The following is a 26,698-nucleotide window of genomic DNA, read 5'->3' on the forward strand; positions in this document are numbered from 1 at the left end:
GCATGGTTGAGCCACAGGTGGGGGCGGTCACATAAAGGAGGGGTATAGGAGCCAGGTACAGACAGGCAAACTGGCTGACGGATGGAGGTCAGAGGGGGCTGGCAGGGAGGGCCGTTTGAGGCAAACAGTCTGGAGCTGTTGGGGCCGCAGACCCCAGTGTGGGCAGTGGGTCTGAAGTACTTGGCTGCAGAGAACCTGCTGCTTGGGCAGAACCGTGGCAGCCCAGCTAGGCCATTGGACTCAGGGTCGTGCAGCAGTCTTGAAGCAGAATAGCTTCTGCTCTGGGGCACCCCGGACTCTCGGTCAGCCATGCCGATGGCATGAAGGCCGTGAGGTAGGTGGTCAGAGCTTGGGGAGGTCAGCGGTGTCCAAGCCCAGGTGGGGTGTCTCCTCAGGCTCCCCCAGAACCCTGTTATGAACTCCCCGGTGGTCAGTGTGGCTGTGTTCCACCGGCGCAACTTCCTAAGGGGTGTCCTGGAGTCCCCGATCAGCCTGGAGTTCCGCCTGCTACAGACAGCGAATCGGAGCAAGGCGATCTGCGTGCAGTGGGACCCACCTGGCCCGTGAGGACCTCCGCTCCGGAAACCCTTGGTCCCCTATGGGCCCCTGCAGTGCCCCGCCTGCCCCTGGGGCCCCCACCAATGTCCCTGTGCACCCAGGCCCCCGAAGAATGCTGCTCCCCAGCTTCAGCCCCACCCCCACTGTCTGTCACAGTCCCCCCCCCCACCGCCTGGCCAGGGGACAGCGCCCCGAGGGGATGGTAGGTCTAACTGCCCTGTGGCTGCAGGGCGGACCAGCACGGCATGTGGACAGCACGGGACTGCGAGCTGGTGCACAGGAACGGGTCTCATGCCCGATGTCGCTGCAGCCGGACAGGCACCTTTGGGGTCCTTATGGATGCCTCCCCCCGTGAGGTGGGATTGTGTTCAGAGCCCTGAGGACGTGGGCAGGCCCAAGGGTCGGGGTGCCCAACACCCCAGCGACCGTCCCTGTCCCCACAGCGGCTGGAGGGCGACCTGGAGTTGCTGGCGGTGTTCACGCATGTGGTCATGGCAGTGTCCGTGGCTGCGCTGCTCCTGACCGCAGCTGTCCTGCTGAGCCTGCGCAGCCTCAAGTCCAACGTGCGCGGGATCCATGCCAACGTGGCGGCTGCCCTGGGCTTGGCGGAGCTCCTCTTCCTTCTGGGAATCCACAGGACCCACAACCAGGTGCAGGGTCAGGGCCAGGGGACCTGTGTCTTCATGACCTCCCCTGGCCCACCAAGTCCTGGAGCCAAAGCTCAGGGTCAGAGGTCAGGGAGGCTCCGATGGGGGCCTGGGTTCGGGGCAGGATGCCAGCGTAAGGTGCTGTGTGTGGGTTAGGGGTCAGAGGCGGGGTGAGGCGGGAGCGGTGCTGACGCCCCCTACCCCTGCCTTCAGCTGGTGTGCACTGCGGTCGCCATCCTCCTGCACTACTTCTTCCTCAGCACCTTCGCGTGGCTCCTCGTGCAGGGCCTACACCTCTACCGCATGCAGGTGGAACCGCGCAACGTGGACCGCGGCGCCATGCGCTTCTACCATGCCCTGGGCTGGGGCGTCCCTGCTGTGCTGCTGGGTGAGGGCTCTGCGCCCCTGACTCCTGTCACCCGGCCCGACCCTCGTCCTGATCATTACTCTAACCTCAGTCCCCCATGCCGTGTGCTCGGGGAGGAGCCTGCTCCGTCCCCACCCCGCCCCCAGCTCCTCCCCGGGCATGAGAGGGGCAACTGTTCTAGAACATACCCCTTCCGTCCTTCCTGTCCTCCCCTACAGGCCTTGCCGTCGGCCTGGATCCCGAGGGCTATGGGAACCCTGACTTCTGCTGGATCTCCATCCACGAGCCCCTCATCTGGAGCTTCGCGGGCCCTGTCATCCTGGTCATCGTGGTGAGTGTGCTGTGCTCGAGGCCACCCGTGAGCGTTGTGGCAGGCGTGGTGGTGTCCGTGGAGGGATGCCAGGTGGCAGTCCACAGCCTTGCAGGGCTCCGCCCCAACTTCTGTCCTCCGCTCCCCTGGCACAGAGATGGGCGGCATCGGGTCAGAAACTCGGCTGCCTCTCTCTCTCTGTGAACCTCCTTCTCCATTTCTCAGTCCCTCCCTGGTTCCCTACCTGGGACTTCCTCTGTGTTCTAAGGGCCTCTCTGTTTCTGATTTCCTGACTGTGTGTGTGCACCCATGCGCGTGTATGTTTCTCCCTGGTTCTGCCTCTCTCCGTGTGTCTCGGTCTCTCTCTGTCCCTGTCTCTCTCTTTCTCTCACTGTCTCTGTCTCTCTCTGCCCCACCCCTGCTCCACATGTCTGGCCGCGGGCCCAGATGAACGGGACCATGCTTCTCCTCGCTGCCCGCACATCCTGCTCTGCGGGGCAGAGGGAGGCCAAGAAGACCTCCGTGTTGTGAGTTGGCTGGCTGGGGAAAGTGGGGGGTTCTTGGAACGGCAGTCCTCTCCTGGGCAGGCTGGACTCCAGATTCTGGGTATGGGGATGCAGTCCTACCTGCCCTGGCCTGTGGTCCCTCTCTGGTCCCACACGTGCTTCTGCCCTGCTGTCTCCACAGAAGCTCCCGTGGCCTGGGTGGCTCACTTTGCCCCCTACCCCCTGTGTCACCCCCCTGTCTTCCACATTTCTCTCACAGTCCCCCCCCCGCATCCCCTCATGACTCCCTAAGTATCCTCCTGGTTCATTCAGTGACCTCCCGTCTCCCCTCGTGTCCTCCTGAGACCGCCGTGTTCCTGTGTGATTTCCTATCCTTCCGTGTCCCCTGTGTGTCCCATATATGAGCCCCGCATGACGCTTGCGTGTCCCCTGTGTCCTCCCGTGTCCTGCAGCAGGAGCCTTCGCAGCTGCTTTCTGCTGCTTCTCCTGGTCAGTGCCTCCTGGCTCTTCGGCCTCCTGGCGGTCAACCACAGTGTCCTGACCTTCCACTACCTCCACGCCACGCTCTGCGGCCTCCAGGTAGCTGGCACCCTGCCCCGCCCTGGGCCAGGTGGGGCTTCAGCCGGGTGACCCCAACCCAGGCCCTCGAGCCCAGGTCTAGGGCTGACTTCTGCTGGCTGATGACGGGCGGGCTGCTCATCCTGGGTTGACCTTCCCCAGCACTACGGCTCCTGGCCGCTTGCTGGTCCACACTGACCTCCACCGACTTAGTGCCCTTTTGACCCCTCCCTGCCTCCGACACTCTCCCTGACTCCCTTCCTGGGTCGGCCCTCACACGAACTTGCAATGCCTGACCACCCCCCCCCTTGCTGACCCACAGTGACTTCTCCCAGCCCTGACTCACCCCCCTGGTGGCCCTCCTCTGACCTGTGACTCATTTCTGATCTCTCACTGACTTTCGCTAACCCCTCGTTGACCCCACACTGACCCTTTCGGGCACAGGGCCTGGTAGTTCTGCTGCTCTTCTGTGTCCTGAATGCAGATGCTCGGGCAGCCTGGACGCCGGCCTGTCTGGGCAGGAAAGCAGCGCCCGAGGAAGCGAGGCCGGCGCCTGGCACGGTAAGGTGCTCTCGGGGCTGGGGGGTCAGGGCGGGGGCCCTGGGAGGCCGGGGGCCGGAGGCCTCTGCAGAGCCGGCTCACACGCCTGTCTGTGCCCACCTCCTGCAGGGGCACGGGGCTTACAACAACACCGCCCTCTTTGAAGAGAGCGGCCTCATCCGCATCACCCTGGGTGCCTCCACTGTCTCTTCAGTGAGCAGTGCCCGCTCGGGCCGGACCCAGGACCAAGACAGCCAGCGGGGCCGAGGCTACCTCAGGTGAGCGGAGCAGCCTTCTCGGGAGGGGCAAGGGGACATACAGCTCAGACCAGTCCCACTCGACCAGAGAGGTTGGCATCACAGGTCCCGGGATGGTGGCTCTGCCCATCTTGGCACCTGGGCCCAGATGCCTCTTGCCACACACCCAGGGGTGCCTTCAGAGCCATTCCACAGCAGTTGGCCTGGGTGCTCACAGATGCCCCAGCCTCCGAAGCACCCCATTACATCACGCTTTGATGATGGGGTGGGGCGCTCTTGCATTTCCAGGGACAATGTCCTGGTTCGACATGGCTCAGCTGCTGACCACACTGACCACAGCCTCCAGGCTCACGCTGGCCCCACTGACCTGGACGTGGCCATGTTCCATCGAGATGCTGGTGGAGGTAGGTGCCTGGGCCGGGGGTGGGAGGAGGCGGAGGGTCTCTCCCCCATTTCTCTTTCTTGAGAGAAGCAGTGCAGCAGCTGACTGTGGTGGGGCGAGCTCCCCCCAGGTCTCTGCCCCAGGAGGCACCTGGTTCTCCTGCCAAGTCCCAGCCATTCTGCACCGACCCCCACCCCAGGCTCTACCTAGGTCCCCAGCCCCAGCTCCCTGCTGTAGCCACTCCAAGACCTTCAGCTCCAGGCTCTTTGCTGACCCCCAAGTTCCTTGGCTCCCTGAGCCACTGATGTGCCTTCCCTCTTCTGACCTTCCCAACTCCAGCCGCAGACTCTGACTCCGACAGTGACCTGTCCTTGGAGGAGGAGAGAAGTCTGTCCATCCCATCCTCAGAGAGTGAGGACAATGGCCGGACCCGGGGACGTTTCCAGCGTCCACTCTGCCGCGCAGCCCAGAGTGAGAGGCTCCTCACTCACCCCAAAGGTGAGGGGATATTCTGACCCCATGGGTGACCAAGAGACACCCCCTATTCCACCTGGGTGTGACCTAGGGACACTGATATCCCCTGAGGATTCCTGGGACTGACCTATTGGAAGCGTGGGGTCATCACTGGGCGCCCACACACCTCGCCCCATCCAGCTTCCTAGCAGTTCTGCTGGCTGGAGGCCCGGGAACAGCCTGGGCAACAAGGTCAAAGTCAGGGATGTTACGGGGTGACATGTCATTCCTCCGGCCCCTTTTCTTCCCTGAGGGTTAGGGTTCAGCCTTGGCTCTTCCAGGGTTCTTCTTGACCCCTCAGCCACCAAGTTCCCCCACCCCTAGTATCTATCTACCTCCAGAGTGGCAGGCTCACCAGTAGTCTTCTCCATGGTTCCATTGATTTCTGAGAGACACCCGCTTATTCCTACCTTTGCTCAGTCAGAACAGCCAGGGTTTCAGGAGTCATTAGGATCAGGCTTGGGGGAGAGGGGGCAGTCACTGAGTCTGTATCATAGGGCTCATGAAACAGTGGGGTCAACTCGGAGGCTCCTGTAACCTGCTCTGGCTCCACAGATGTGGATGGCAATGACCTCCTGTCCTACTGGCCAGCCCTAGGGGAATGTGAGGCCACTCCCTGTGCTCTGCAGACCTGGGGCTCTGAAAGGCGCCTGGGGCTGGACACCAGCAAGGATGCAGCCAACAACAACCAGCCAGACCTGGCCCTGACCAGTGGAGATGAAACCTCCCTGGGTCGGGCCCAGCATCAGAGGAAAGGTATGATCCCTGACTTTGACCTGTACTTCAGGGACCCCAGGGGCTGCTTTTACCCCAACCCCGGGGATTTCTGCCCCTTTGACCCTGGCCCACATTGCCACATCCTGGGGGCTGTCCCTCCTCTGATCTCAAGGGCGGGGGGAGTTGCCCCTACTCCTGCACCCATGGGGACAGACCCTGTCCTGACCGAGGATTACCGCCTCCCCACTCTGAGCCCTGTCCTGCTGCCACTGTGGAATCCCTAGGGGCTGCCTCTGCCCCTCTGCAAGGGGTTTCTGCCCCCAGCCCCATGTCACAGGGATCGCAGGGGCAGCTACCGCCCTAGACCCAGGGAGTGTCTGCCCCTGCCCCCACCCCATACATAGCCTAGCTCCCATGTGTTCCCCACACAGGCATCCTAAAGAACCGACTGCAGTACCCACTGGTGCCACAGACCCGAGGTGCCCCTGAGCTGTCCTGGCGCCGTGCAGCCACCTTGGGCCACCGTGCTGTGCCAGCTGCCTCCTATGGTCGCATCTATGCTGGAGGGGCCACGGGCAGCCTTTCGCAGCCAGCCAGCCGCTACTCCTCTCGAGAACAGCTGGACCTGCTCCTCCGGCGGCAACTGAGCCGTGAGCGACTGGAGGAGGCCCCTGCCCCTGTTCTGCATCCCCTGAGTCGGCCGGGGTCCCAGGAATGCCTGGACGCCGCGCCAGGCCGCCTGGAGCCCAGGGATCGGGGCAGTACCCTCCCACGGAGGCAGCCACCCAGGGACTACCCTGGCGCCAGGGCCAGCCGCTTCGGGTCACGAGATGCTCTGGACCTAGGGGCACCCTGCGAGTGGTTACGCACACTGCCCCTGCCCCACGGTGCCCGGGACCTTGACCCACAGCCCCCGCCTCTGCCCCTGTCTCCCCAGCGGCAACTCTCAAGGGACCCCCTCTTGCCATCCCGGCCCCTGGATTCCCTGTCCAGGAGATCGAACTCAGGGGAGCAGCTGGACCACATGCCTAGCCGGCAGCCCTCACGAGAAGGCCTCGGGCCAGCCCCACAGCTGCTCAGAGTTAGGGAGGACCCAGCCAGTGGCCCTAGCCATGGCCCCTCCACAGAGCAGCTGGACATTCTTTCTTCTATCCTGGCCTCCTTCAACTCCTCAGCTCTCTCCTCCTCTGTGCAGTCCTCCAGCACGCCCTCGGGCCCTCACACCACTGCCACGCCTTCTGCCACAGCCTCTGCGCTTGGGCCCTCCACACCACGCTCTGCCACGTCCCACAGCATCTCGGAGCTGTCTCCAGACTCAGAGTAAGCAGGGTGTGGCCACCTGCCCACACCCTCATCAGCTTAAGGCAACCTCCTGTGCACCCTGCCACAGTGTTTGGCCACATGGGGGTTGGCAGTGTGGGCTACCCGAGGGGGCCACAGGCAGGGAATGGTGGTGTGATTAGCAGGGACTTGCCACGTGTCTGATTGGTGCCAGCCACCCTCCCCTGCACCTCCCGGGCTAGGGAAGAGAGATACGTGCCTTCCAAAGGGCTTGAGCTAGTGGAGGGGGCGAGAGCAGGAGCCAAGGCCCAGAAGGAGGAGGTAACGTGGTACGGAAAGGGGCGGGGGGGCCGGGGGGGCAGAGAGGAGGATTCATGGCTTGGGAGGCTTTGCTTAGGAGGTGGTAAGGGATAAGGAGAGGCCAGAAGTAGTGCCAGGATATGGGCATCTCATATGTCAGGCTGAAGAGCTAACTTTGAAAGTAAATCATTTACCCACTTATTTATTTAGTCAGTGTTAAGTTCCTCATGCCTGTGGGCACTGCGAGGTGGAGCACATAGGAACTGAGTTGGGACCTGGTGCATCTCAGGGGCCTGTGGGCCATCTGTAGCGTAGGGAGCTGCAGACGTACCTGGGAAGCAGCTGGATACACAGGAGTCCGAGAGGGAGTGGGGAGGAACCAGGGATTGCCAGGCTTTGGAAGCCAAGAGAAGAGTTGAGTTTCAAAAAGGATGAACAGCTAGGTCAGGCTCTGTGGAGGTCTGCAGGTTAAAAGGAGGCTTTGGGGGAAAGGGACCCCAGGAGTGGGGCAGGAGACCAATAGAACCCAAGCAGAGTCAGAGGAGGAGAAAGGAAGGAGGAGCAGGGAACTTAGGGCCTTGTGCCGGGGACTCTGGAAGGGTGCTGGATGCAGGGCTGAGGGAAAGCTATGAGTATTGCCTGGGCCCAACTGCAGCCTAGTCTTGGGGTCTAGCTGGTGGGGTGGGGGAGGGGTCCTGGGGGACTGTGCAGGGGTTCGGGCTCTGGGGTCACACTTGACCTCCCTGAGTCTCTGTTTCCATATCTGTAAAATGTGTCTGTAGTAACAGATGAGATGTGGAGATTTTTTGAGGCGACATCTGTCAAGTGCTAATGTAATCTCTGTACTCAGCAGGTGCTCGCTGAGTGCCTAGAGAGGGGACAGGTGGTGACCAGGGGGCCTTGCTGATGAGTCTCAGGGTGCAGAAGGGGTGAAGGGGTCTAGATCCCCGGAATGGGTGTAAGGGGGCTGGGGACTGAAAGGAAAAGGTGATGGGGTTGGGGGGGAGATGGCGGGGGCCCAGGCTGTGGGGGAGCCGAGAGCCCCCTGACTGAATTTTCTCAGCAACCACCTCTGACTGCCGCATTCAACCCTGCAGAGTTCCCAGAAGCGAGGGGCACTCCTGAGGGGCAGACTCCCGGACTAGGAACGGCTGAGGGCCGTGGAGGATTTGAGCTAACAGAAGAGACTCCAGGAGTCAGGGGCTGATCCCAAGGCAGCCTCCCACCCCCCCCCCCCAGCTCTCCTGTTGCTGCAGTGCTGAGGCTCCTCGCTCTGTCCATGAGCATGTGAGCATGCGTGTAACAGGTGCAGGGGGAGGGAACTGAAAGGAGGACTTTTATATGTTTTGTACCTTTGTAACCAGAGAGATATGCTTATGTTATTTTTCAGCTTTTCTGTCTCCCGGGGGTTCTGAGGCTGGGCTGGAAGGGGAAGGGGACAGAGGGTAAAACGTGCAGTGTTTGGCCCCATTTGGGTCCCTGGCAAACGATATGCTCTTTCCTCTCATCTTCCCGGGGTAAATTCAGAGAGGAGGGGCAAATAGCCCCTGCCCATTGATCTGAATATCGTTAGGGCCCAAAGTACAGAATTGATCTTTGCGCTTTCTCGGATGCCCCAAGGGCCAAACTTCAGGGACTGGGGGTTGTCTTGGAAACAGGGGTCCTCTGACCTCCTCACGGGCTTGCTCATGCTGCCCCTCCCCGTGGATGTGTGTGTTTCTTATGCGGAGTCCCTGCCACTTACTGCCTTATGACCTAGGACTGATGCTGTGGGGCGCTGGTGGAGCAGCATGTCATGTTTACAGAGCAAGGCTTCCCTTTCTCCCACGCGGAGGGGCTCAGGCCTCTATGCAGACATTCCTGCAGAGGGTGGACTAGGGGGGTCTTTGCCAGACCCTGCTAAGAGCAAACGTTGTCTGTGGTGCCATCTGATTCCCCAACACTCCCCTGTGCTAGAATTTCTTCCTAGGGGTAGGCGGGGGAGCAAGGGGGAGCAGAAGTAAGAGAGTTGAAGACACAGAATGTAGGTGCCACTGCCTCCCATGTTTACAGTACCCTCCCTGGCCCTGGGCACCTGGGCTGCGGTAACTAGTTCCATCCTACTTCATTCCCTTATAAAGGGAGAAATGACTGTTAGGACCCTGTTCACAAAACTCTTTTATTACTTTGTCTGACGTCCAGAACTGGGGACTTTTAGATTTTGTTACTTTGTTTACAGGTCAAGATTTAAAACATGCTAAAACTGTGTTTACAACTTAAAACCTTGAACTTTTATACTTTGTTTACAGTTGAAAAAGTGGTTCCCCCCTCCCTTTGTTTACAAGTGAAAGATTGAGAAGGCCAGAGAGGGCCTGGAGGACCCTGGACATGGCCATCTTGAGAGGTTTCTGGCTCCTAACTCTCCCAGGCCAAAGGTCAGCCCTGAGCCCCCTGTTGAACAGCAGACCCAGAAGGCCTCCAGAGTAGGCATCCTCTTATGGCTAGGAACAATGGGTTGTGCAGGGTTGTAGGGGGTCTGTGCAGACACCCCCCTTCCCCCACACATACTCTTGGGAGGCAGTTTCCAAGGCGATTAAAAATTCTACTTTGCTGACTGGTGCCAAATCCTGCCAGCCAGGACTCCAGCTCTCCTTACCCAGAATGACCCCAGCCCTTGAAGGGTTGAGGGGCCCGCTCTGGGGGGAGGGGGGTGTCCTTGCTATGTCCTAGGTTCTATAGATGCCCCTCTCTGGCGGTCCCCTGCTCCAGCCCAGTGGTCCCTTTCCCCATCTGTGTAAATTGTTCCGTGAAGCCGCGCTCTGTTTTGGGAATAAACTTCTATAGAAAATGGTTATTGCGTCTTTCTGTTTGGGAGTGGGAGTGGGGTGGGTAGCGTAGGAGGGTGGTTATGATTCAGACCAGGCTGACCTTTGGGAGAAATCTGAGCACTGACCCTCCCCCCTCAATAGTCAGCTATTTTTAGCCCATTTTGTCTGACATTTGGACCAAGTTCCCATCTCTTTCACCCTGAGTTCTGGCCTGGTGCTTTGTGATGGGGGGCCTGAAGTATGAGCACAGGTCCTGGGAGTAAGGTGCCAGGGAAATCCCTTCTCTCCTCAAGGTGTCAGCATGATGACTTGGTCTTCAGGGCCTGCAACTCTAACCTGGCATTTGCCCTGGCCGGGGCTCCAATCAACCTTAGGAACTGCCCTTGCCAACGCCTCAGCCCATTAACAGCACTGACCCCCACTAGCCTCTCGGACTTGCAGCTGGCCAGGACATCGTGTTCCTTCCCCATTCAGGCAGAAGTCTTCGGGGCGAGATGCCAGGCTGTGCCCTGTAGGGGAGGGAAACCTCGCAGCCTCATTTCAGGTCTGGATGTCCAGAGTTGAAGGGAGGCCTTGGGCACCTTCGGTATCAGACACTGGTCTTTTTTTTTTTTTTTTTTTAAGATTTTATTTATTTATTTGAGACAGAGAGAATGAGAGACAGAGAGCACGAGAGGGAGGAGGGTCAGAGGGAGAAGCAGACTCCCTGCCGAGCAGGGAGCCGGATGCGGGACTCGGTTCCGGGACTCCAGGATCATGACCTGAGCCGAAGGCAGTCGCTCAACCAACTGAGCCACCCAGGCGCCCCAGACACTGGTCTTAAGGGGAAAGCCTGAAGGCCCCGCCCTTAGTGGGAGGCAAAAGAGGCCCCGTAGACCGGATACCCCAAGGAGAGCTAAGGCTCTGGTTACCAGCAGCGCCCCCAGGCAGCCCATTTGGGGGGTTTCCCTCCCCATCCCGCGGGGACCCTCCGAGAGAAGCCAGGACTTGGTATCCGCCCTGTCGTACTCGGGTACCCCGGCCACGGCCGTAGCCGAGCGGGGATCCTTAGTCCCAGTTGTGAAGCTCCAGGCCGCAGGAGAGGAAGGGGTTAAATCTTCCTCCCGGGGGCTCGCCCCTCCTGAAGAGTGTCCCTTAGGCCCCGCCCGAGCACGCTGATTGGCCCAAGCCTGCCCCGTCCTGTCCGGGGATTGGCCCCTTGCTGCCCCGCGTAGGTCCCCGGCTGCGCGCAAGAGCTCTAGGCGCCGCCGCCGCCACCTGGCAGGCAGCCTACTGGCCATGGGGCTGTTTGAAGCTTCGGGGTGAGTGCAGGGCACGGTTCCGGTTCTCCGCGTCCGTGTCCGCGAGCTGCCGCGTAGCCCCGGTGCAGGCGCCGGCTTGGGTTAGGTCGGAAGGGGCAGTCCGGGGCAGGCATCCTCCCGCTGCGACGCCTTGGTTTGCAGCTTTGCCGATTTTCTGCAGGCGGTTGCCCCCTGAAGCGAGGGATGGGGCGGGAGCCCGCGCTGCCCCCGCCCCTGAGGGCTGTGCGGGAAGCCACTCGAGCGCCGCCCGCGGGCTAGCCTTGGGCCGCGGGAGGCGGCTGAGTGTGGAGGAGCCCCGGCCCAGGAGGTGAGCCGCTGGGCGCGTTGGGGCCGGGAGGTCGCCGCAAGGAGTCCATAGCGGCGGCCTGAGCCCACGCAGCTGTACCACTGACCGGGAATGAGGAGTCCGGCTGGAAGGACCGAGGTGCCCTCCCCGGGGAAGGGGCCAAGGATCTAGGCCCCGCCCTCCAAGCACGTGTCCTGGGGAGTGGGGGAGCCCTTTAAGAAGACCTGAGTGACTCACGGAGGAGGGGCAAGGGGGCTCAAAGATCTCTGTGACACCGCGGTGTCAAGAATCTCTGAGGATCTATTTGCCTTGCACCTACTCCACTCCCTTCTCTGACCAGTTCATCCAGGTTAGAGGTTCTTCCCAGGCGAGTTCCTACCCCTCGGGGGAGATCCTACCCCTAGGTCAGAGCCCACAGATCAGAACTTTCCTGAAAACTTTCCCAGCAGGGAAGACTCCTGCGCTGAGATCTATTTCCAGGTGAGAGCTTTCAACCATTTCGGGTGGGAGCCTCCCCCAGGTAAGATCTTCCCTTAGGTGAGAGTACCCTCCAGATGAGACCGTCCCTGGTTTTCCTGGCAGGTGAAAACTTTCCCCACTGGGAAAGCTTCCCTCCCAGTATGAGCTTCCTCGAATAAGAACTCCCTCCCAGCAGATCACCTATTCCCAAGGGAGGTCCCCTCTCCTCTCCCCCCCTCCCCCGGGAGCCCGGATCCTTAGTCCCAGTCATAAAGTTCCAGGCTGCAAGGGAGGAAGGGGTTAAATCCCCCCCACGGGGCCTCTGGGTGGGAGCCTCTGGGTGGATAAGAGATTCTCTGAATACAGAACATGCTTGGCTGGTGCAAACTTTCCTGTCAGGTGAGAGCTTTCCCTCTGGGAGAAAGAGCACCTGGTAGTAGGAGCTCTGGAGGGGAAATCTTCCCACTTCAGGTGGGAGCTTGCCTTTCCAGGTGAGACCCCTTTCTCCAGGTGAGAGCCATTCCCTGGCTTTCCCAGATTAAGCCTGAGTTTGTCCACAGCCTGGATCCCCAGGCTGGAGGCCCAGGGGCAAACTTGGCCCCAATACTTTCCTTCCCTTAGAGGGGAGCCACTCTAAAGAGGAACCTGCCTGAAGGACTGGACCCCTGATTGCTGGGTCCCTTGTGCGAGTTCTCAGACAGCCAGCACTGAGCTCCTGGGGCAGCTGGATGAGGACTCAGAGACTGGACAGGGATTGTCCAGGGGAGGGGCTGGGGGGGACAGTCAGCCTGGGTTGGGGACTGATAGAACACTCACAGGGGGGCAGCTATACCTGGGTTGGAGGTATGGATTATATTTATCTTGCCATCCCTTCATAGGGGACTTTGGCCCACCGAGAGACTTCCTAGCCAAAGTTCAGGGATTTCCACTGGCTGGGCATGGGTCCAGTTCTCAGCTACCTAGATCTTAAGGCCTAGAAAAGTTAAGCGGGTGACTCTCTGATCCCAGGTGGAAGCATGGGGGAGGTTGGGCCAGGGGTACACTCACTGTGACTCTGGTCTCGCCACCCCAGACAGAGGGACACACAGGCACTGTTGCCTGTGACACAGGCCATGGAGCTGAGGAAGCGAGACTACCATGTGGAGCGGCCACTGATGAACCAGGAACAGTTGGAGGAGCTGGGGTGCTGGACCTCAGCAACCACGACCTACCAATGGCGAACCTGGTTTCAGTAAGGCGGAGGGTGGGGGTCTGGGGGCGCTGGCAGGACTTAGGTAGACCCTGTCCCCAGTGCTTACTGTTGTGTCCCCAGGTGCTCCCGTGCTCGGGCCCGAGCCCTTCTGTTCCAGCACCTCCCGGTTTTGGCCTGGCTACCCCGGTATCCCTTGCGTGACTGGCTCCTGGGCGACTCGTTGGCTGGCCTGAGTGTGGCCATTATGCAGCTACCACAGGGTGAGCCATACCTGACCTGGAGGCTGTACCCTCAATCCTTGGGGGGTGATCTGCAATCCTTCAAGGCCCCGGCCCGGAAGCCCTGTGGGCTTGTGCACCCCCCATAATCTGAAGCTATGAGCGCTGCCCCTGGAACTATGGCCCATGACCTAGGGTTGGGATTCCCTCATCCTTTCCAAGACCCCGGCCTCCAAGCCTTCATTGCTACCATTTCACTTCCAGGCCTAGCCTATGCCCTCCTGGCTGGACTGCCCCCTGTGTTTGGCCTCTACAGCTCTTTCTATCCTGTCTTTATCTACTTCCTGTTCGGCACTTCCCGGCACATCTCCGTGGGTGAGTGGAGCCAGGCTCAGCCTTGCAGGAGGATGTCCACCTTCCCCCATGGAGGACAGGGTGAGGGAGGGCCGAGCGGGGCAAGGGAACTTAGGGAAGGGGACATCATTGGTGCTGGGTCCAAGGTCATTTCCAGGCAGGACTAGGCCTCTGACGGTGGGACCACAGATTCAGGATAACTCCAGGCCCTGGCTCCAGGAGGATGTGGGTGAGGCAACTTGAAGGGCCCAGAACCTGGCAGAGTCCTGACCAGCCTGAGGCAGGCCGTGCCCCCTTTCCCCATCTCACCTTCTACAAGGGGTGTGATTCTCAGCCGATAGACATGGGTGGGGCAGGGTAGGTGAGGCGGGGCCAGCATTTCTGGCCTCCCTCAAGAGTCCCTGAGTTCAGGGTTCACACGTGATCACCAGCACTGCTTCTCTATGCCTGATGTAGTCTGAAGATACTTGTCTAGAACCAGCTATCTCCTGACCTCTTCCCTTAAGGGCAGGGCTACCGCGTAGGGCAGTGTCCTCTCCCCTGCAGACCCGCCCTGACCTACCTCTGCAGGCACCTTTGCTGTCATGTCTGTGATGGTGGGCAGTGTGACAGAATCCCTGGCCCCGGGTGAGAACTTCCTGCAGGGTGTGAACTCCACCGTCGATGAGGTGGCCAGAGATGCTGTGCGGGTGCAGCTGGCCTCCACGCTCAGCGTCCTGGTCGGACTCTTCCAGGTGCGGAGCAGGCAGGAGGATGTGCCCCCCACCCCCCACCCCTCACCCCACCACTGCCAGTTCCCCCGAGGGTCTGCCCATCACCGCCCTCCTCCTCCGCCTGGCTGCTCCCTCATGTCCCTTGGATTCCACCTGCCCCGGGCTCTGCTGTAGCCACCCTGACGACCCCGACCCTCGTGTCCCCTGACTGCCCCTGGCCACCCCACAGGTGGGGCTGGGCCTGGTCCGCTTCGGCTTTGTGGTCACCTACCTGTCGGAGCCCCTGGTCCGCGGCTATACGACGGCCGCGTCTGTGCAGGTCTTCGTCTCACAGCTCAAGTATGTGTTTGGCCTCCAGCTGAGCAGCCACTCGGGGCCGCTGTCCCTCATCTATGTGAGTGAGGGCGGGAGGAGGGGCAGGCGGGGTGCGCCGCACAACCTTGAGTGCTACCCGTGACCCTGCCTCCCCTCAGACGGTGCTGGAGGTCTGCTGGAAGCTGCCCCAGAGTGTGGTGGGCACGGTGGTCACTGCGTTGGTGGCAGGGGTGGTGCTGGTGCTGGTGAAACTGCTCAATGACAAGCTGCACCGATATCTGCCCATGCCGATCCCTGGGGAGCTGCTGACGGTTCGGAATCTGCGGGGCCGGGGGGAGGGGCAGGGCAGGATACATCCCTGCTGGCGGGCACCCCCCAGGATTTAAAGACCAGCTGGAGTGGGCACCAGGGAGCGTTCCTGGGGACGGGGTGTGACCACAGCAGGAAGGTCCCACGTTAGTACCTTCCGGACCCTGATAGCATCTCCACTTTCCCCAAAGGGTGGTGTGTTTTACCCTGTTGCCCACTTCTCCCCACCCCCCCGGAAGGCTTTGCTTCAGGCCGCCCTCTTCACCCCCACAGTGGTTTCTCCAGCCCCTTGATGATGCCAGCGCCACTCCCCTGACTCTGTCCTCTCTCCCCAGCTCATCGGGGCCACAGGCATCTCCTACGGTGTGGGCCTAAAGGCCAGATTTGGGGTGGATGTCGTGGGTGACATCCCTGCAGGGTGAGCACTGGCCCCTGTCCGGTCAGGGAGGGCTGGGGGCCCAGGGCCAGCTCCCTCCTTTGGCCTCACAGATGCCTCTCACAGGCTGTTGCCCCCAGCGGCCCCCAGCCCCCAGCTGTTCGCCAGCCTGGTGGGATATGCCTTCACCATCGCTGTGGTTGGTTTTGCCATTGCCATCTCACTGGGGAAGATCTTCGCCCTGAGGCACGGCTACCGGGTGGACAGCAACCAGGTCTGGGGGTGGGATACAGGGGTCGCTGGCTATAGAGAGACCCCAGGGCCTGGGGGCGGGGGGTGTGGAGTATCAGGTGGGACATAGGGAAACCGCAAACAGATGTGCTGGGGCCATGCAGGGGACTGAGGGTGGGAGAGCAAGGCATTTGGGACAGCAGCAGCCAAGTCTGGGGGCTGTTGAGTGTGGATGGAGGTTGGGGACACCTAGGCCTGGACATAGTGGCCCAGGCACCAGACACTACATACCTGCACTTTTTCTCCACCAGGAGCTGGTGGCTCTTGGCCTCAGTAACCTCATTGGGGGCATCTTCCAGTGCTTCCCTGTGAGCTGCTCCATGTCCCGCAGTCTGGTACAGGAGAGTGCCGGGGGCAACACACAGGTGGGCTTCGGGCGTGGGTGGGCATCTGTGCACGGGCACACACACCACTTTGGCTGGGCGATCCCACCCCGCTCCTCCCTCCACCCCTGTTTCCCCACCCCCCACAGGTGGCTGGAGCTGTCTCCTCCCTCTTCATCCTCATTATCATCGTCAAACTTGGGGAGCTCTTCAGAGACCTGCCCAAGGTGAGTGGCCACATCCACCCAGCCAGGCTTGAGGGACTTGGCCAGGCCAGAGGCTCCGGTCAGTCAGGTCCTAGGGGAGGGGCAGGAATACAAGGTCATGCATGACCTCTTTGTCAAGGTTCAGCTCTTTAGGGTGAGATTTGGAGTCAAGGGTCAGGGATTAGAACCCTTCAGAGTCGGAGCCAAGTTGTTTGGCTCGGGGTGGTCGTTAGCGTCATGCGGGCTGATGCCAGCATGGGTCTGGCTCCTGCCCCGGTGGTCAGGCTTGTCAGCATCTGGGCACCTCGCAGCAGCCCCTGCTGACACGCCCTCTCCTCGTCCAGGCAGTCCTGGCAGCTGCCATTATCGTGAATTTGAAGGGCATGTTGAAGCAGTTCAGCGACATACGTTCCCTCTGGAAGTCTAATCGAATGGATCTGGTGAGAGGCCTGGGAGCCCAGGGGTGGGTCTGGGGGCCCCTGTCCTGCTGCCCGCTGTCTTGCTGCTGAACCCACACGGCCTTTCTCCTGACCTCCTGGCCTCCTGAGTTCTTAGTCTCCCTCATCCCTCCTTTCTCCCTGATGCCCCCAGGGCCCCTGCTTTGCTCCCCTGGCAGGTCAGCACTCTGGGCGGAGTTTCATTTTTCTCCCACTCCCCTAGCCATGTTACCCTTCTACTTTTAGCTCATCTGGCTGGTGACCTTTGTGGCCACCATCCTGCTGAACCTGGACATCGGCCTGGCAATCTCAGTCGTCTTCTCCCTGCTGCTCGTGGTGGTCCGCACACAGCTGTGAGTCTCCCCTTTCGGTGCCCCCATCCCAGTTGGTGAGGGGGTGAGGGCCACTCTGGCTCCCTCCAGCTTTCCCGCGTCTCAGGGGTAACCCTAGGCTCCCTGGTACCCCCTCATTGCCCCCTCCTCACACACTCTCCTTCACAGGCCCCGCTACTCTGTCTTGGGGCAGGTGCCGGACACGGACATTTACGAAGATGTGGCTGAGTACTCAGAGGTGGGTGGCAGGGGCTGGGCAGGAGGAAGGCCTGGTGGGGTGGGACAGAGGCAGGATGAGCCTTTGTTAGTCCTTTCTTTTTTTTTTTTTTTTTAATTTATTTATTTTTTTATTTTTTTTTAAAGATTTTATTTATTCATTTGAGAGACAATGAGATAGAGAGAGAGCATGAGAGGGGGGAAGGTCAGAGGGAGAAGCAGACTCCCCGCCGAGCAGGGAGCCCGATGCGGGACTCGATCCCGGGACTCCAGGATCATGACCTGAGCCGAAGGCAGTCGCCCAACCAACTGAGCCACCCAGGCGCCCCTTGTTAGTCCTTTCTATACCCGGCAAAGACCCTGGGGGCTGAGAGTGCTTTGGTCCTGGGAGCTTCAAGGGAGGAATTTGGGTCTGTGACTCAAAAGCTACGAAAGGACAGAGGAGCAGTGGACAGAGAGGGACTGAGGAGCCTGGAGAGGGTTGGAGCCAGCAGTCAAGCCTTATCCTGCCGAGCAGCCTTGGTGCAGGAATGCTGGTGGGACAGGAGCCCGGGGCACGAGGATGTAGGGGAGGCTATTTCCTGATCTGATCAGTGGAGTCCCCACATCTCAGTGGTTCATTTACCTTCTGAGAAGCCTCGTGCCTAATAGTGGGGTTCTGGAATAAAACAAGCCCATTCCTGCTGACATGGAGCCTTGGAGTCTGAGTACAGTATAATCAGGCAGAGTAAGGGGAGGGCAGGAGGTGGAGCAGCTCAGCAGGATGGAAAGGGAGGTGGGGGGCACATTATGCAGGCCCGAGTGCCGAGCAGTGCCACACTTCCTGGGCTGTGCCCTGGATGGAGTGGGAGCTGGGGAGGGTCTCTCTGTGCGCGGGCAGGAAACAGACCACAGGGTGGGGGGTGGAGCCCCACGAGGAGGCCTAATACCCTGGCCTGGGTATTGGCAGAAGGGAGGGGAGGTGGGGAGGGAGGGTGCAGGATGCCCTGGAGGAAGCATTGACAGGCCTGGCTGAGGGCCTGCGTGGCAAGGTTGGGGGGTAGGGAGCAGGACGAGGAGTTGGGGTGATATGGCTAAGCTTGTGGCCCAAGATCTTGGGAGAACAGGGGCCGCAGGCTAGGCCCATGCTGGCCGGTGAGCAGAGGCTTGGTGATGGGAGCCCTGGGCCACACGGGGAGGAAAGCAGGAGAACACGATACAACCAGGAGAATGGAGGGCTCAGCCACCCAACCTGACCCATCCCCAGGCCAGGGAGGTCCCAGGCGTGAAGGTCTTCCGCTCCTCAGCCACCATGTACTTTGCTAATGCTGAGCTCTACAGCGACGCGCTGAAGCAGAGGGTGAGTCCGGGGGTCCCCAGGGTGAGTGTCAGAGGCTCCCTCACCTCCCCAGAGCATCCACATCCCCTTCCCTGACATTTGCCTCTAGTGCGGTGTGGACGTTGACCACCTCATCTCCCAGAAGAAGAAGCGGCTCAGGAAGCAGGAGCAAAAGCTGAAGCGACTGCAGAAGAGTCTCCAGAAAGAGGCAGGGGCCCCTTCAAGCCAGGTATTCCTGCCCCCTGTCCTGCTGCTGAACCCACATGCTCTTTCTCCTGGCCTCCTGGCCTGAGTTCTTAGCCTCACTCATCCCTCCTTCCTCCCTGATGCCCCCCCACCCTGCTGGGCCCCTGCTTTGCTCCCCCGGCAGGTCAGCGCTCTGGGAAGAGTTTTGTCCCCCCCACCCCCAAGCCAGTGATAGCATGGACCACCACAGTCCTCTTCCATTTTTGGCTGCTCCTGGAGCTGGTGAAAACCCCACCACCTCCAGCCTGGCAGCCCTGGGTCCCAAGCTTTAGTTTCTGGCCTGCCTAGCTGCCCAAAGCCTGGGGGTGATACCAGTCTTGCCTGGTTGGCTGTCCTATGACAGCTGGGAGAGCTCTTTCTTGTCCCCCTTCTCCCCGGCCTAGACTGCCGCCTCCGAGGGCACATCTGTTTCCATCCAAGTCAACACCAGCATCAGAGATGTGGAGAGCAACAACGTGGAGGACTCCAAGGCTAAGGTGAGGCTGGAGGTGGGAGAGGGGGCAGCCATGAGCTGCAGAGATGTGAGTGGTCCATGCATGTCCTGCAAGGAAAGCCGTGGGTTCGAGGTGGTTGTGCCAGCGGTGGGGGGTGGGGGGATGCGGGTGGTGATGGATCCAATGCCTTCTGGAGAGAGGCCTAGTGATCTGCCATAGATTCTGCTTGTGGCTCTCTGGTCTACCATCCAAAGATGTTGAATTTGTGGAGTCCACAAGATTCATGGGTAGAGAGAAGGGACTGGGGCTATGGGGAAAAATATGGGATCAAAAGGGACGCCAAGCTCAACTAGAGACCCAGGCAGGGTGCCAAGCTGTCTGTGTGTGCTCACGTGTCCCTGGGCCCCCTACCCGCCCCACCCTGGCTGGCTGAGGATGGGGCGCTGTCACCCAGCACCCCACCTTCTTAAGCGTCCCTAGGCCTGAGCCCGGGAGATAACAGAGCAGTATATGCACGTCTGTGCATGCTCCCTGAGTCTGGGCTTCCTCTCCTGTGCATCCCCATGTGTCCCTCCTGTCCCTCCTGTCTTTACATACAAGAGCCTCCTCCATGTCCAGGTTTTCATGTGTCCCCTGCATGTCCCATATACGCAGGTGTTTGCATGCATGCTCCCTCATCTGACCCAGTGTGGCCCTTGCCTGTCCGTGTGTGTTCTTTGCCATCACCCCTTCCGGGCAGCCTTTGCAGGGTGTCTGGTTTCCCAGCAGGCGAGCACAGGGAATGAGCTAGAGGATGCAGCAGCCAGTGGTCAGGAAGATGCTAAGGCCCCAAATGGGTCCACACTGAAGGCCCTGGGCCTGCCTCAGCCACACTTCCACAGCCTTGTCCTGGACCTGGGTGCCCTCTCCTTCGTGGACACCGTGTGCATCAAGAACCTGAAGAACGTAAGGGGCTGGGGCACCCCTAAGAAGAGCCCTGGGAGAGGACAAGGCCCCCTAAGCCTCCTCACCCCGTAACTAGACCCAAGAGCCCCTCTGAGCTCCCTCTCGAAACTCCCTCCCCCAAACCTGCCTGAGTCCTTCCTTGGAGCCCTTGAGCCTCCCTCTGAGCCTGGCCCCCTTTTCTGTTGCAGATTTTCAGCGACTTCCGAGAGATCGAGGTGGAAGTGTATATGGCCGCCTGCCACAGTGCGTGGGGGGTACAGCATGAGTGGTCTGGGAGGGGAGTGGGGCTCTTTCAGCCAAGGAGTCTGCCAAGCAGCACAGGGAAAGCTCTTTCTCTGAGACTGGAGGTCAGAGGCGTCTTGGGAGGCAGGGGTCAATGGTCAGGAGTGACTGGAGGTTTTGTTGTCACCTCAGGAGGTAGAGGTCATGGGTGAAATGGGTCAGGGTGTTCTGGTGACTGAGGTTGGGGGTTGGGGTTCCTGGTGGTTCTCTGAGCTAGGGGAGACCTATTCCTTGCCCGCAGCTCCTGTGATCGCCCAGCTTGAGGCTGGGCACTTCTTCGATGCTTCGATCACTAAGCAGCATCTCTTTGCCTCTGTCCACGATGCTGTCCTCTTTGCCCTCCAACACCCGAGGCCCAGCCCTGCCAGCCCTGTTTTGGTGAGCTGGCCTCTGGCTCACAGAGCTGTTTTTGTTTGTCTACTGCTTGTCCCTATCCTGACCCCCACCTCCAGGAAGTCCACCCATCCTGAATGGCTCTGCTGCAGCGGACCCACTGCCTTCCCTTCCTGCCTTCAGCTGAAGCTGCTCCCGGGAGCAGGGGTTGCTGTCCGGGGGGAAAGGGTTGATATGTGTTTTTGGAAACTGACTGGAGCCTCCCCTCCTCTGCCCACTCAGATGACCAAACTCTGACCATGCCGCCGCCCTGCCTGAGACCGCTCACCTCTGCAGGTTGTGACCAGGCACTTGTGAGAATCTCCCTGCCCCTGGGCTGCCTCCAGATGTCACCCAGGAGTCCCCTCCGGATACACACACACACACACACACACATAACTCAGGGATGGAGGTCCTGGGTCTCCCAAGTTCAGTGCTATAGGCCTGGGCCTGGGATGGGACACTGGAGTCAGACCGGCTGGGTTGGGGGAAGATGCATGTTTTTAGCCCCCAAAATAAAGACCTGTTTGCCTACCACCAGCTTGCTGTGCCTTGGTGTGGGCTTGGTGGGGTGGGCAGTGATCCACAGCCCTGACTCCTGACTCTTCTTATGCTCCAAAGTGGGGGGCTGAAGTCAGAAGTTGGGGGGACGTTTGAGGAGGGCAGAGTCCAGTGAGTGAATAGAGAGCCAGAGGGAGAGTTATGGGGCCCAGAGCCAGGGTGGGGGCACCCCAGGTTCAAGCTCCCCAGCCACGCACAACCCTCAGCGCCTGTGTCTTCAGCTGGAAGACTGTGGAATCAGACCTGCTTCCCAGGAATGGTCCCAGTGAGTGCAGCCCCTGGAGGGTGTAGAGTAAATGCTTGAGCAACCAGCTGGGGGAGCATGGTGTTACAGGCACTGCTGGTCTGTGTCGAGAAGTAAGAACGCGTAGGATTGACTTACTTGGGAAAAAGCCCATTCATATCATTAGGTCACTTGGGCTGTGCAGGTCACTGCAAGAAGCATGTGCTTGATTTCTACCTTAAACGGTCAGCATCTGGGTGATTGCCCAGTGGGCAGCAGTGGGCCTTCCTTCGGGCCAGCTGATGCTCTGAGTGAGTGGGGGTGGGGGGCTAGAATCTTTCTGGGTCTCCTCGGCACCAGAGCGGGGATGGAAACCGCATCCATGTCGTGGGTTGCTCCGTGAGTATTAAACGAGGCAGTGCCTAGCAGTGCTTATAACAATGCCAGGCTCCTGTTACCTGCTCAGAACACATGAGCTCTGCCGTCCACCAGGTAATGACCAGGTGCCCCCCTCTATGCTGGGCAAGTGGACAGAGGCTGTCCTGCCCTTCAAGTCACTGAGGTGCCCCTTGTCCAGCTCAGTGTTTGGCAGCGGCATCCTGCTCTGTGTTCATGAATCATCGGCGCCCCGCCCCCCCCCCCCCCCCAACCACAGCCCAGGAAGTCAGGGCTTTTTAATCTACTCTGACACGCCATGTCCCTGCACCAGAAATGTTGCCTGGCGTGTGGTGTGCTTGGGAAGTACTGGGTGAGGGAAGCTTATGTGCCGGAGTGGAGGCCAGACCCCAAATAAGAAATTGCAGATTATTAGAACTGCTTTGAAGAAAACAAAACGGGGTCACGCAAGAGAGGAGGGACTGTGTTGCCCAACAGGGGCATGGGAGGGAAGCTAAGGGAGCAGGTCACACAAGCCGTGAGAAGTGGAGTGGAGGACTGTGTCCCGCCGTAGGAAACAGCAATTGTGTTCGGGAACACCAGGGAGGCCTGCACGAGGCCAGAGGGAGGCCACAGCACGCAGGACCTCACGGGCCAGCGCGAGCCTTCAGGCTTTATTCAGAGCGTTTGGGGGCCCCACACTTGTGAGGGTTCACCCTGCTGTAATTTGGACTGTGGGGTAGGCTGGGCTTTGGGGACCAGCAAGCAGCTCTATGCTGGACAACAGCCTTAGGAGCTGTGAGGTGTTAGAATTTTAGGGATTGAGGGCGCCTGGGTGGCTCAGTTGGTTAAGCGACTGCCTTCGGCTCAGGTCATGATCCTGGAGTCCCGGGATCGAGTCCCGCATCGGGCTCCCTGCTCGGCAGGGAGTCTGCTTCTCCCTCTGACCCTCCCCACTCTCATGTGCTCTCTCTCATTCTCAAATAAATAAATAAAATCTTAAAAAAAAAAAAAAAAGAATTTTAGGGATTGAGGGCGCCTGGGTGGCTCAGTTGGTTAAGCGACTGCCTTCGGCTCAGGTCATGATCCTGGAGTCCCGGGATCGAGTCCCACATCGGGCTCCCTGCTCAGCGGGGGGTCTGCTTCTCCCTCTGCCCTCTTCCCTCTCGTGCTCTCTGTCTCTCATTCTCTCTCTCTCTCAAATAAATAAATAAAATCTTTAAAAAAAAAAAAGAATTTTAGGGATTGAACGTTATGGGAGGAGGAGGAGCTGGGGGAAGGTATTCCTTCAGTCTTGGGCTGGCTAGGAGATTGGCACCCAGGCTTCAAGCCTGCCGCCCCCCTCGGCCCTGGAAGCCCCCCTCCCCCACCTTGCTGTGTTTTCGGGCCAGGCTGCCCCTCATGAAAGGCCACGGACCCAGCTGGAACCTGCTGCTGCTGCTGGGGGCGGGGTGTTTGCCCGTTGCCAGGCACCCAGGTTCTATCCGGGCATTTGGTGCCGCCATGCTGCTCGCACGGCCCTTCCTGCTCCTGCTGCCCCTGCTGGCCCTGCCAGCTCCCTCCCACGCCTGGTCTCGGCCCCTGTGGTACCAGGTGGGACTGGACCTCCAGCCTTGGGGCTGCCAGCCCAACAGCCTGGAAGGTTGTGGGGGCAGCCTGGGCTGTCCTGGCCACTGGATGGGCCTGGGCATGAGCCGCATCTACCCTGTGGCTGGGGTCACGGTCACCACTACCGTGATGCTGATGATGGGCCGAGCAGTGCTTCAGCGACGGCGCTCCCAGGCTTCTAAGTCCGAGGTGAGTGTAGCACGGCTCTGCCCGCCGCAGCCGCCGCCTCCGCTCAGACCCACTGAGGGCCTGGGCCTGGGCCTTGGGTCCCCTCCCCCACTGCCCACACCCTGTGTTCCTACATCTGTCCACACCCGTCAGCCCCTGACCATTGCCTGTGGCCAGTACTCTGTCCCCATCTGTCCACCCGTTTACTCTCCCTATTCCTCATCCAGCCCCTGTGGCCCCCGTGACCACCCCAGCCCACAACAGACCCTCGGTGACCCTCCATCACCAACTCCCTTCCTGGTCTCCTCGCGGCCCCTCACCACACCCCCATTCCGTCCCTCTGCTCTTACTCCTGCCTCTTGGTCCTATCCTCAGCATCCACAGGTGACCACTATCCTCCCTGGACCCTGGAAACGGCGGACCCCAATCTCAGACCGCGCCCTGCTCCTTAATGTCCTGCACATGCTGGATTCCCTCCTGGTCCATATTGAGAGCCACCTGCAGCATATATCTACCCAACAGAAGTCCCAAATAAAGGGGACTCCCGCCCAGAGTGGGTGACCCAATATATGCCTCTCTGCCTGGTGGCCAGTCGGGGTGGGGATGGCCTGAGGCTCTGGGCCAGGCTCAGGCCTGTGTGTGTGTCTTCTCCAGGCCTGCCTGGACCCTGTGTCCCCTTTCTACTTCCGTAGCCAGCAGACTTGAGGCCTCCGTGCCCAGGGTGGGTGGGCAGATGGGACTGGCCCACACTGCTCCATTGCCCGTACCCCTCTTCCCTAACTTCTCACCCACAAACGTACCTGTTCCTCGGGGGCCCCAGTGTGGTGGGACAAGACTCGACCATCAGGGCAGACGTGGGTAGTCCATGGAGGTGACAATGGCTGAGTCAGTGAGGGCTCCCAGTTGGTGATGCAGGGGGTCGGGGGTGGTGTGAAGGGTGAGCCCTGGCCACCTTCATCTTTGTGGCAACCCCAAACATCCTCTGGCACCTGAGTGGCCCCTGCCCTAAGGCCCCCGGAAGTGGAGTGAGGGCTGAACTTCACCCCCTCTTCCCTTCCTTCTGCAGATAACCCAGGTTGAGCGGGTACTGAGGCCTATGCATGTTTAAGGTCTATCTTAGAAAAAGAATATTCTATTCAAAAATAGAAACAGTTGCATTCACATCAGGAAAGAAACGAGAGATTACCAGTGTTAAAGAGTTGACCCTACAATGCAAAATCCAGACCAATAATGTGTTTGTGGTGATGTCCTGACATGTTTCTGTAATGCATGTTCTTCTGAACCCCCTGGCTGCAGACTCTGACAACCTCTATATAGGATGACGGGTTTGTCATATGGGGGACATACTCTCTATACAGAAAATTGAAAAATAACTCATTCTTCCTTCTAACATGGTTGATTGACATTTGTGTTTTAATTTTTGATAGTGTGAGGTGTGCTGGCCTCGTCAGAGTGGAGCAGACATGGACTGACTGTGGGCACCTGAAGAAAGAGTGAGGTGACTAGAGTAGGGGAGAGTGCTCCAGTCAGAATGACAAGCCTAGTGGAGAGGGTGGGGACGGACCTTGGCCTTGTCTGGGAACTAGAAGATGGTCAGAATTTCCATGGAAAAGGAGCTCTGAGGAGTAAGAAGGAGAAGACTGGGGAGGGGAAGGGGTGGGTACCTCTTAGTGAGGGTGTTGTTGTTGTTAGGAGAGGAAAATTCCTCTCCCAACCTGTTATTGATGATATCCCATCAATGGTCTGGATGGTTTTCAAATTCAGAAAACTGTCAGCTTGCCTTCATATAGAAGCTGTGGAATTTGGAAGAATTTCTCAAAGATGAGAAATCCTGGCTCCACAGATATTTCAAAATTTGTGTTCTTTTCGTGGCCCACAATTTTTCTAGCACTGGGCACTGTGGGGGCAGGTTCTAAATGCAATAGGATCCTGTATTTCTGTCCCGACCAGGAGCTCTGACCTGGCAGGAGGTTCCTGGAGGACTCCTGTACCAGGATAGGAACAATAAGTTAACCACACACAGGAGTGGAGCAAACCGCATTGGGTCCCTCTAAACCCAAACCAAGTGTGTCCCTGAGGTAGACTTGGAGCTGTGCCACCCGGGTCCCCCTGCAGGGAAGCCTGCTACTGCCAGCCACCGAGAAGGCAGTCGGCAGATGGGTCTACCTCAGCTGCAGAAGGGCCTCATCACAGCTGGTTTTTGCCCTTGGCCCAACCTTTTCCTTTCCTCCCTCAGATACCAATCTTGACTCCCTGGGAAACATCCTAATCTCCCTCTTGGAGCCTGCTCTCCAGAGAACCCAACCTGGGAAAATCCCCAACCCACCTTCCTCTTGGCTGAACCCCCAAACTGTTATAACCTCTTCAATGTCCCCTGTAAGCGGAGAGGTAGGGTGGAGGGGTTGACTGGGAAAGGACAGAGGTTCTAACTGAATGCAGTTAGAATATCTCCATTTCGCGAGTGTAAAAAAAAAACTTGGGGCGCCTGGGTAGCTCAGTTGGTTAAGTGTTTGCCTTCAGCTCAGGTCATGATCTCAGGGTCCTGGGATTGAGCCCCACATCAGGCTCCCTGATCAGCAGGGAGTCTGCTTCTCCCTCTCCCTCTGACCCTCCTCCAGCTTGTGCTCTCTCTCTCTTTCTCAAATAAATAAATAAAATCTTAAAAAAAAAAAAAAAAGACTTGCCCTTATGGACACACTACTGGGGGTCTTCCCAAGACCTGGAAGAGAAAGGCATTGAAGCTTAGGATTCATCAGCCTCTCGCTAGGCCCACTTCTACATTCTCCAAGGTTCAGTGAGCACCCACTGCTTGCAGGTTCCATTGTGGATACCAGGATCCATTGAGGTACAGAACAGAAAGGGCTCCCCCTTCACCCACTCACAAATGGGAGGGTGGTGGTGGTGAAACCAACTAGAAAAAAGCAATTACTCTGCAGAGAGGTGTGCTGGCCTCGTCAGAGTGGAGCAGACATGGACTGACTGTGGGCACCTGAAGAAAGAGTGAGGTGACTAGAGTAGGGGAGAGTGCTCCAGTCAGAATGACAAGCCTAGTGGAGAGGGTGGGGATGGACCTTGGCCTTGTCCGGGAACTAGAA

The 26,698-nt window shown here is 59.3% G+C and overlaps 2 protein-coding genes across 2 annotated transcripts in view; both read left to right on the forward strand.

Annotated features, from left to right (window-relative positions):
• Positions 1-21,064, forward strand: part of CELSR3 (cadherin EGF LAG seven-pass G-type receptor 3) — a 36,761-nt gene extending 15,697 nt beyond the window's left edge. The window contains 34 exon segments of the mRNA XM_064596483.1: positions 396-563; positions 788-914; positions 1,002-1,250; positions 1,253-1,291; positions 1,419-1,593; positions 1,791-1,903; positions 2,330-2,409; positions 2,841-2,967; positions 3,391-3,507; positions 3,616-3,764; positions 4,032-4,147; positions 4,465-4,623; positions 5,194-5,394; positions 5,787-6,675; positions 12,862-13,020; positions 13,102-13,241; positions 13,464-13,574; positions 14,124-14,287; positions 14,496-14,660; positions 14,740-14,892; positions 15,226-15,308; positions 15,393-15,540; positions 15,809-15,922; positions 16,030-16,107; positions 16,431-16,526; positions 16,770-16,876; positions 17,024-17,093; positions 18,318-18,410; positions 18,499-18,618; positions 19,019-19,111; positions 19,838-20,014; positions 20,203-20,257; positions 20,538-20,674; positions 20,912-21,064. Of these exon segments, the coding sequence (XP_064452553.1) occupies positions 396-563; positions 788-914; positions 1,002-1,250; positions 1,253-1,291; positions 1,419-1,593; positions 1,791-1,903; positions 2,330-2,409; positions 2,841-2,967; positions 3,391-3,507; positions 3,616-3,764; positions 4,032-4,147; positions 4,465-4,623; positions 5,194-5,394; positions 5,787-6,675; positions 12,862-13,020; positions 13,102-13,241; positions 13,464-13,574; positions 14,124-14,287; positions 14,496-14,660; positions 14,740-14,892; positions 15,226-15,308; positions 15,393-15,540; positions 15,809-15,922; positions 16,030-16,107; positions 16,431-16,526; positions 16,770-16,876; positions 17,024-17,093; positions 18,318-18,410; positions 18,499-18,618; positions 19,019-19,111; positions 19,838-20,014; positions 20,203-20,257; positions 20,538-20,674; positions 20,912-20,926 (4,987 nt within the window). The 3' untranslated portion in view covers positions 20,927-21,064.
• Positions 21,065-23,106: 2,042 nt separating this feature from the next.
• TMEM89 (transmembrane protein 89) lies at positions 23,107-24,164 on the forward strand. The gene is made up of 2 exons (XM_045902202.2): positions 23,107-23,624; positions 23,979-24,164. The coding sequence occupies exons 1-2, from the start codon at positions 23,229-23,231 to the stop codon at positions 24,162-24,164; spliced, it is 582 nt and encodes a 193-aa protein (XP_045758158.2). The 5' UTR covers positions 23,107-23,228.
• The last annotated feature ends 2,534 nt before the right edge of the window (positions 24,165-26,698 follow it).

The sequence above is a fragment of the Mirounga angustirostris genome, unplaced genomic scaffold (genome assembly GCF_029215605.1).
Source record: "Mirounga angustirostris isolate CCGP_5_RB_7025 unplaced genomic scaffold, mMirAng1.0.hap1 SCAF_1, whole genome shotgun sequence".
NCBI classification, from domain to species: Eukaryota; Metazoa; Chordata; class Mammalia; order Carnivora; family Phocidae; genus Mirounga; species Mirounga angustirostris.